We start from the raw sequence: 10000 nt of genomic DNA on the forward strand, positions 1-10000 counted from the left end.
AAAAAGTTTGACGTAGTACAAAACCTAAAAGTACAATTATTTGTGTACAGAGGAAGTATTTAGTGGGATATTTATACTTTTACATTTATACTTTTACACATGCATGCATGCCACTTTCCATCAAGTTATCCCCACTAAGTGACAGATCTATTTTAAAATTTCATTATATGTTTACAATTTTGGATACTCATTTATTGTTGTTCAATTTCACTCCCATATGTTAATTAAAAATATCAACAACAACGTACGACGCATCGTCTAATACCTCTAGTGCGCTGACAAGGTGGGAGTAGGATCACACAGGTCCTTAACAACATGGCATTGCCCTGACACATAACTTAACCGTGGATGGCACTTTTGGCCTAATGTACATGTCAATAGCCAAGACCGCTCTTAAAGCCTCCACGATATGGTCCTTTCTCCATGCTAAAGCATCTACGTCCAGGCCCGGTGTTCAATACAAGCTTCTTGAGTGACGTCGAAACCGCAAGGATATGCCGTGTGAGCTCAATCATCTTCGCAGAGGAGAAACCACTGAACTGCACATTCTGAAGCTTGGCGTGCGTTTGCTCAGGCAACTGTCTCAACCCCGAGGGATCTTCAAAAATGGAGACATGCTCCATCCGTCGCTGCGATACCTAATAAAGATTCAAAAGAAATCTTCTATCGAAGGTTCCACTACCATTACAAACATCTTCACATGAAGAAACGCAACTTACATCCAAGACCAATGTCGCCAAGGAAGGAGAAGCATCAATTAAAGAAGCCAGTAAAACATAATCATATCTCGGAGAATTGTCCACAGTAACATAAATCATCAAATATTTAAGGTGGAGAAATCTGCCAGATACTGTTGGTCTATTGACCGTCTGCATAAACATGCCAGATTTAACGAAATCAAATATATGGTGTCTGCATAGCATTTATATAAAGCTTCCATTTTCTAACAAAATAGCATTTATATAAATATAGCTAGGATGCAGTCACGTAAAGTTTTAGAATATACCTCCTTGGTTGACTCTATGGAAAGAGTTTCAAGATTTGGCATGCTGGATCCAAGCTTAGCGCAAGTATAACGAACAGTACCGGGATAATTCATGTCAGGTTCTTCACTTGCGACTCTGCTCCTCCAAGTAAGAGTTGTAACTGGAAGCCAGCTGCAACTCGCATATTGGAGAGGTTTGGAGCCTCACTCTCTATCACTTTGAGCTCCCTGCAATAAAGCACCTCCAGGTAGCTCAACCTCCGAAGATGGCAAGGTATCTTCAAGCGATATATTTCACTGCAACATCTGAGTGTGAACCGCTCCAAAGCAAAAGAATTAGACAAAAGCCACCCTAACCCTTTCCCCGTTATACGCACCATACCCAGATATAAACTCGTCAGGCTTCTCAAGCAACCAAACCCAACTGTGGGTTGAAAGGCACAACAATCAAGATAAAGAGATCGAATCGAGTTTCCATTTCCATCAGCTAAAAGTGAGCATGGGAACTTAATACGTATCGGTTCCTGAACACGGACTGATGGCGAGTTCTTCAATCCCTGGTTTAACAGCCATCTGAAGCCAACTGTCAAGATAATAATGGTCCTTCACACTGCAACTTGGAGCATCCAAAAGCTGGAATGTCTTCACACCAACGCCTGAGTGTTTTTTAAGAATATGGTCAAGTTTGGTGGCGTAATCTTTAGCTATTTCAACATTTTCAGACACTCTCCCTTTCAATCCCAGAGTTTTCATGCTGAAAGTGAGGTTTGGATGGGATCTCCAAGAACACAGAGAGGCACGAGACACGCAAGTGGCTCGGGCAGCATCTCGCATTGGCATCAGGGAATGTATTTGAATCCAGATATCCTGCACGCGCAATCATGGGCGAAAAGTTTATCAACAAAGATGTAAATGTAGATCATTATTTCAATTCAACAACTGAAGGTGTTATGGATAGAACCACACAGAATAACACTCTACCCACTGCAGTGGAGAGATGGATGGTGCATTGGGCTGTAACTGTGGCAGCAGAGATAAGTGATGAAATCCTACATGGATATGCCGTTCACTTTGTTTCAATGAATCGCAATCACAAGTCCCAATTATCAGTATGTGAGAAAGACAGAAATTAATAATGTCTGCAAACTCATATTTATGGCCAAACTAGAAATAAAATAATTTATCAGATTGTATGTTCCAACAAAGCTGGCAACGTTGTGATGATTAAATACAAGTGATTGCCAGAGGACTGAATGAGAGATGGAAATCCGGCAACCTCTCAGCTTCAATAAATGTTTAGTTTTAATGTTTTATGCTCAAAGATCATTGAAAAATAGCTGTGTCTAAGAGCAACCATTATATGGCTGCCTTTAATCAGGAGAAAGATTGTGATGGAGCTGCTATTGTAGGTGGTCTGTCTGTAACGGCTGCTGAACCAATCACATATTTTCAGATTTCGGTGGGAGAATGGGAGATTCTATGTTCAGAATTTTTATTGTTTATTTATTTTTGGTTTTGCTTTTGCCACTAAGAAAGCTGAGTTATGACCTTTGCACATAAATTTCGATGTTTCTTATTTTAGGCATCGCACCTTTACACCACTGTTCACTGGTGCTGTGGAGTGGGAGTTGCTACAAAAAAGTTTGTTCAGGATGACGTTGGAATGTGCTAGAAGTGGAAGAGACTAGGTGGTTGTACACTGAGGGATTAGTTAGGCATAAGCAGGACAGTATTGGATCTAGGCCACATAAATCACAGCAAAAGAAGCATAAGTGGTAAAGTGGGAGATAGAGAAGTTCCACAAAGTTTACTCCAGCTTCCAAAAGAAAATGGGATATCTACGACTTACAATAGATAGTCTTTTGCTGGACAACTAAATCTAATTTGAACAGGGCCAATTTATCCAATACAGAGTAGGAGATTGTAAGATAACAGATCATATACCTTTTTATTTAGTTAGCATAGGTCCAGAAATTTATGCAGTTCAAGAAGTTATAGTGATATTTTGCTTGCAACACCAGTTTTCCGCAATCAACATTTTGTGACATGCCTCTGGGAGTTCTGGCCCTGGATATCCCTTTTCTTCACCGCTCTGCGAACTATCCTCTTGTTGGCAGGGTGAGCCTTTTCTTTTACCCTGTGAAGCAATCGATCCAGTAGCAACACAATCTTTTTGGCCGGCTGAGGCCTTCCTTTCATCCAGTGAAACAACCAATCCATCTGCAACAAATGATGCATGGTTATGAACAATAAACGAGTAAAAAAGAAAAAGGAAAAAATACTCAAGAACACAAATACACAAATTTGCACAGAAATTCCATCTCTTTCTGCTATCCAACTTCTGCGGGAGAACACTAACTGCTTACAAAAAAATTGCTCCCATTTAAGAAGGAAAAGGAAACTCTACCCGATCACCCCCATGAATTTGAAAAACACTCGGGGTACTCTTTAATCTCATCGGATCAATATCTCTTGAAAACCGTGTTGGGCTGTTAATTGGCTTCAATATGTGCTACCTTTGAATCAAATCACGCACCACGCCCAAAGTAGACTGTTGGCTCCTTTAGAGTGAGTCAATGTAGAACCATAACCCTTAGTTGGTGACTTGGTGTGCAATTGTTGATTTCCCGCAAGTTGCTTTTTATATCCTTAAATATCCTTACCCTTGTGGCCTGTTTTGCTCATGTTTTCTTCCCATCTTATTCTCTATCCTTGCTCAAGCCATGGCTGACCCAGTGCCATAGCCTTCTTCTACGCGGCCAACCCAACCCAACCCAACCCAACCCAACCAAACACAATGCCACTAACGCCGTCTTCTTTATTACGAAGGGACATGACTAAAAATCAAGAGCAGACTCAATAAAGCAGGGATGTTTTTTACGCTACGTAACATTCTCAACAAGGTACACTACTGTGAAGGAAGGAGGCAGCGAGGGGGCTCTTAGTCTTACTGCAGGGGTTCGGATTTGGCGCCGGCGCAGCTCCTGCTCCGGAGCGAGGCGAGGCGAGGCGGGGGGCGCAAGGAGGGGAATGGTTGGAGTGGCTTGGGGCGGCGGCTGCCGGAGTGGATTCGGGCGGCTTGGGAACCCTAGAGAGGAATCGCCTCAGAGAGACGAGAGAAAACCCACCGAGAAGGAAGAGCAGGGCAGATCGACACCGGCCTCGACTCGCCCCGGAAAGGACCCAACCAGCCGTCGGAGAGAGAGAACTGGGAATCGCCCAAATCCCCAGCGAAATAGAGAGCGTGGAGAGTAATGGGGGTGGACGGAGCTTCCTTTTCTCCCCACTGAACTCAATTTTGCCAGAAATGGCGCGCTCCTGCTAGGCACATACGCTCTGCGCTGTGGGGGTGGCATATGGAGCGTGCTGATTCGCGGGGTCATCGCGTCAGTGACCACGGAAGTTGAATCAAGAAGGTGCTCAAAAAAATAAAAGAAGGTCATCATTCACCAGTCACTCAGTCACCACCAACACATTGCTAGTCCGCTGCCGTGTGCTACAGACCAAAGGGAATCAAGGAGGAATTGGCACGGCCAGAGAGAAATTTGGAACAACTACTTGAATGCATTATAATACCTAAAACATTTATTAGAACAATGTTCATTTCTTATAAAAAATGTTTATTTCAGGGAGCATGTACTGCTTGAATGTTTATAATATATGAAACCCCTAAATTTATCTAAAAAATTGTGTGGTTCACACAAGCCTATAGGAGTAGGACAGAAGGACAGAGCTTTTTGTTAGGAGATCCAATATGACAGAACTAGATTTTTATTTTTTTTGAGGACATGACAGAGCTAGATTTTTTTTTTGAGAGGAATATGACAGAGCTAGATAGGTATCGTGCCGCCCCCTTGGGTGTTATGTAGCGGCGGCCCATTACGCCTGTCTGCCTTCTCGGATTGTCTAGGAAGCCACGGGCGTTGCACTCGCCTAATAATGCTAACAGACCTTGAAACCTCCAATAAAAAAAAACGGACCTTCAAACCAAAGAGTGCAGAAAATGCAAACGATCACTCCTCTAGTGCCTTGACAAGGTACGGTGGGAGTAGGATCACCCAGGTCCTTAACAACATAGCATCGACTGCAAGGCGCCCTGACAAATAAGTTAACCGTGGATGGCACTTTTGGCTTAATGTATATTTCAATAGCCGAGACCGCTCTAAAAGCTTCCACGATATGGTCCCTCTCCATGCCAAAGCATTTGCCAATTTTGTAGTCAGGGCGGACATGCACACAACGTCCGGGTCTGGTGTTCAATACAAGCTTCTTGAGTGACGTTGAAACCCCAAGGTCCAAGCATATGCCGTGTTAGCTCAATCAAGCTCTTCGCAGAGGATAAACCACTGAACTGCACATTCTGAAGCTTGGCGTGCGTTTGCTCGGGCATCTGCCTCAACTCCGAGGGATCTTTCGTATGGGTCAAATTTTGTCGGCAGCTGGATGGTCTATAGCAAGAAATTCCAAAGGATTAATATATTAATGATTCCAAAGGATTGAATTGATCAAGAAATTCAAGATGGGTACGCGTACTTGGAGGCGGTGATGATGGAGAGAGACTATCCGGTGTCGTCGGCGATCATGGAGACGACGAAGAACCTGGGCACGATGAAGAGGCAGCGGCCCTCGTCGCGGGTCTCCAGCACGCGCTTGCCGTCGATCCCGAGCCTGCCGCTGCCGCGTACGATGTAGGTCACCTGGTAGGCCGAGTCACAGGAGAAGCCCGACGAGCACATGGAGCCGGCGTCGATCCTGATGACCATGTCAGCACACCCAGCCCGTCCTCCTTCACCAGCGGCAGGTTGGCCGTGTTGAGCACCACCAAGCGCCCAGGCAGTTGAGCAGAGCACCATGTCGGCGTCGACGGCATGGTCGGTGGTTTTGGGATGGGCAATCGATCAACCTTTGACTTTAGCAGGGTAACTCCGTAACTGTAAGGAGGATTTTGAATTTTGAGATAATCATGAATGTTATTCCAACCCGCTGGGGAAAAAACTGAGAATGTTATTCTAAAGGAGAAACCAAGGATACTCCAAATGGAGTTGTTCCCATCCCTAAGTTGATAAATGCATGAAGAACAAAAGGGTAGGAGCTCCTTAGGGTGGATGCCCAAAAGGCCGAATTAGGAGTTTTTTGTATTGGCTTTCTGTAAAATAGAGTACCGAAAATATTTTGACTTGAAGGATAAGAGCAAAATGACTGTTGGGCTTTGTTTTCAATGCGCCATGCAAGCTGCCACCACCAAAAGGTTCTTGTTGGAAAATAGCATGCATGTCACGAACTCCAGGTCCACCATGCTTCCTAGGCTTGCAAAGTCAATCAAAGCACAGAGAACTACCTAACACCTCTCCGTAAAAAAAAATCCTAACAATAGCATTCTAGGGATGAAAGAAAAACTTGAGTTGATCAAAGTAAGACTGCCTGCGTGGCTGCGTGGGAAAGTTTACTGTTGGCCTTGAACCCATTAAATTTCTTTAAAAAAAATTCAATGATGAAATTATAGGCTGAGGACCTGTCTCAACGCATTATCCAAATCTTGCACGGGGAAAATGTTTTGATCTGGAGAATACTATAGTATCAATATTCTTACTACAGAGGATGGCAGATTTGCTCCCGTTTGAAGTTTGACCGGAGTTATGACAAAAGTCAGCAAGAATATATCATTAATAGTAGCTGCCTTAACACTGTTACCATGACTGCAGATAAGCAAGTTATCAGCGAACAAAAGAATGGGCAACATCAGAGAATAGATGGGGGCAGAGTGGGGCCCAGAATAATACCATGAAGTTGTCGATTCTACATGGCTTGCTGGAGGATGATTGAGAGCTCATTGGCTGCAAGGACAAAAATTCACTGTCGAATTCACCTGTTGCTTGAGAATTTGCCAAAAGGCTAGTCCTTGATAACCATAGAAAAGTTAGGTGAGGAGATGCAAGCGATAACCACATTTAGAAATGACCATGCAACCCATTAGGTATTAACAATTCAGTTTTCTGTTATTGATCAACCCCTATAGAGGTATTTAATTTTAGATACGGAACTTTAAATACTTGCCAACATTTATCTCTTGAACTGTACAGACAGACAACTCCAACCGTTTTGAACAATGCAAACAGCTGATTTTCTTGTCCATTTGGCATATAAAACAATTTGTTTACAGAACTGGAACATAGATGAGGTGGGTGACTATGAAAAGCGAAAGTACACATGTTGCAGTTAAGCATAAGAGGGATTGATGTTATTATTTCATTCTCCAAAGTAGTCTTGTAAAATATCATGATGGACTGTGTATCACTGGTTGGATCCAATTTTTCTTAGCCAGTAAAATCAAATTTCTAAACTCTAATAAACATACGAAATTTTCATGCCGTAGTCTTCATATATAATTGTTTAGCTATTTTTCTTTACTTCTGTATGTCTTTTCAAAAACTGAAAATAGCAACACTCACGGTTACAATCAAAATGGAGCTTCAAGTGACTCATCTCAGAGATCACCTCATCCATTTGAAGCATCTTCACCATCCTCTTCCATCAACAACCTAATATATTGCCTATGGGCGAACCAATCCCACTCGGTCAGACTTGGGTTTTCGTGCTTCTGTGATTAAACATTATCCAACTTTTTAACTAAATAATGACAGTGCATTCAAACACTTTATGGCAAGTAACGATTACCTGGCGAATGAGAAATGGATCACGAGGTTCAAACGCCATAAACTTATTGAGATTGAATAGGATTTTGTATATATTTCCTGAGAGTTTATACCGCTTCAAGTCTTGCAGTGTGAAATAGGTCTCGTCCTGCAGAAAGGAAAAGCTTTATGAAACATGTATGAAGGGCCTGTTTGGAACACAGGAATATTTTAGGGAACAATGTATTTCCTCCGCATTGCCTTTGTATTCTACTGTCCCAAACGGTGGGTAAAATGATCAAAATTATATCCAGGAGGATACCTCTGGCCCAATCATATCAATCATTTGGCATAATATGCCCTGAAACAGCACAGGTTCCTGTGCCATGCACTCCATACAATGCAACTGCTCCTCGCAGAAAAACTGAATTTCATTGGTAGTTAAAATACCATCGCCATCAAGATCAATGCACTTAAACCTGTAAAAATTATTTCACATGTTTCAATAAATAGAGAGATGTATTTTATCACATAGTACAAGATGAGTTCTAGATATGCTATAACATACATATAATAAACACATGTAGTCCACAACATAAATAGAAGCAACGTTAACCACCATCATGTTGGGAAATTCCGAGCAACATTCGACTAAAATTTACTAAACCAAAGAAGAATATTTTCCCTCCAAAAGACAATCATTCGGACTTGGGAGTTCACTAGTTCAGCATCAATGCCTAAAGATGAAAAAGGACATAGCAAGGACTATAGGATCTTCTGAATACACATTCAAAGAATGCAGTTGCTTTCTTATTAAGGCAACCCGAAGATAAAAAGTACAAATAGTATAGAAGACAATTATCCAGACAACGCGAACATGAATTACCAGTACTCAAGGCTAGGCTCAGATGATTTATCTTCTTCTGACAAAACAAAGTAAACAAAATCTTCATAACCCATCTTTCCTTCTGTCATGCTTGTGAACTTCCTTGGGACCTGAGTAATAGTAGAACACCAATATAATATACAAAAAACAACACTTAGGCAAGGTCGTATCTTAGCTCTGATCATAAAATAGGAACAGACTAACCTGTGAAAAGTCTCTATCAACTATTCCACAGGTCAAGGAATGATTTGCATACCTGATGAGGTTCTCTTATCAATCAAAGAATCATGATCTGAGTCCAGCTCCAAAAATTTGCGGTACAGATATGACAAACTTAGTTACTCATGCTCATATAAGAAGTATCTGCGTCAGATATGACAAACTTAGTTACTCATGCAAAAAAAAAGTCCTCCATACTCTCAAATGAAGTTTGATTGCACCACAGAATTCATGTAAGCCATCATGACCCCACGATGAAGGGATACATGAACAAAGCAAGACCAGAACACATGTAAAGAGTTAAAGCACAATATATATATATAATGGTATAATAAAAACCGCCATTCTGCCGAGAGATCTTGGACAATACGGGCAAAAATGGCCATCGAGGGAATCTGTACTGTTCCATACATTAATTACCTCAACACTTTGTTAATATCCTTTTCCTCATCGAGTTGCTGCATTGCAGCTACTAAATTCCCATGTTTTAGCTCTCTAATGGTAAGATGACCATTTCCAGATCTATTTATGGAGTAAAGATTCTGTATATCAGTCTCCGCTGAAAAATACATTCAAATATGATTAGCCGATGAGTAAGATGCAGCAAATTACCAGAAATAGTTCATAATATCAGATCTTCATCACAGAATCATTAAGTATGTTGTTTTTAGAACAAAGAGAATGTTCTCACTGGGATCATTGTTCGCCATTAATGATTGACACAAGAGTCTCACTGGGACAGTCAGTTTTCCTTCGAACTATCAGCAGATAGAGCAGAGGATGATAAGCCACTTATGAGTTCTTAAAACAGAACCAGAAAGATTGTTTATCTTTTAGGTGGTAATACAAGGAGTTTCCAATAGGCAGGTTTGTTGCAAACCAGAATAGAATTCATATAATCAAACATGACATCTTTCTACAGCAAATCACTCAGTTTTAACTTTCTAATAAAAGTGTAAGGGTACCAACCTAATACTAGCTGAATGATCCCTGCTATTACCTCGGGCTAAATTTAAATGTCATCATCCAGGCAAACAGAACAATGAAGGAATTGGTGCCTTATTTTTTACATATCATAGCCCACATTAACAATGAAGTAAATAAGATAGCTAACTACTTTGCAGGTAACAACCAAGAAAAATATATGCACATGCATCAGAGTTGCTATATTCATGCTACTTCCCAGAAACACAGTTCAATTGTAACGTCTCAGGTAATAAGAGACAGGATGTTGTCATAATTTGCCAACCTATGGAACAACATACTCGACTGTTTAAA

General features: G+C 41.4%; 1 protein-coding gene and 1 pseudogene across 1 annotated transcript; both read right to left on the reverse strand.

Moving 5' to 3' along the window:
* Positions 1–284: 284 nt before the first annotated feature.
* Positions 285–4865, reverse strand: LOC106866654. Its single transcript, XM_024463139.1, has 4 exons — positions 4812–4865; positions 4114–4306; positions 3036–3205; positions 285–1852 (listed from the first exon to the last, which is right to left on the reverse strand). Exons 1-4 carry the CDS (start codon positions 4863–4865, stop codon positions 1493–1495), a joined length of 777 nt encoding a protein of 258 aa, XP_024318907.1. The 3' UTR covers positions 285–1492.
* Positions 4866–4945: 80 nt separating this feature from the next.
* Positions 4946–9742, reverse strand: LOC100837438 (annotated as a pseudogene).
* Positions 9743–10000: the final 258 nt, after the last annotated feature.

This window comes from Brachypodium distachyon, chromosome 4, assembly GCF_000005505.3.
Source record: "Brachypodium distachyon strain Bd21 chromosome 4, Brachypodium_distachyon_v3.0, whole genome shotgun sequence".
Taxonomy (NCBI): Eukaryota; Viridiplantae; Streptophyta; class Magnoliopsida; order Poales; family Poaceae; genus Brachypodium; species Brachypodium distachyon.

Excerpts from the sequence above, each read along its gene's own strand:
- LOC106866654 (XM_024463139.1), bottom strand. The coding sequence starts at position 4,865 with ATGGGCCGCCGCTACATAACACCCAAGGGGGCGGCACGATACCTATCT. Across the intron at positions 4,307-4,811 it reads CACGATACCTATCTAGCTCT|CAGGAGCGCGCCATTTCTGG; the intron begins GTCATATTCCTC and ends GTATGTGCCTAG. Across the intron at positions 1,853-3,035 it reads CAGGGCCAGAACTCCCAGAG|GATATCTGGATTCAAATACA; the intron begins GCATGTCACAAA and ends TTGCGCGTGCAG.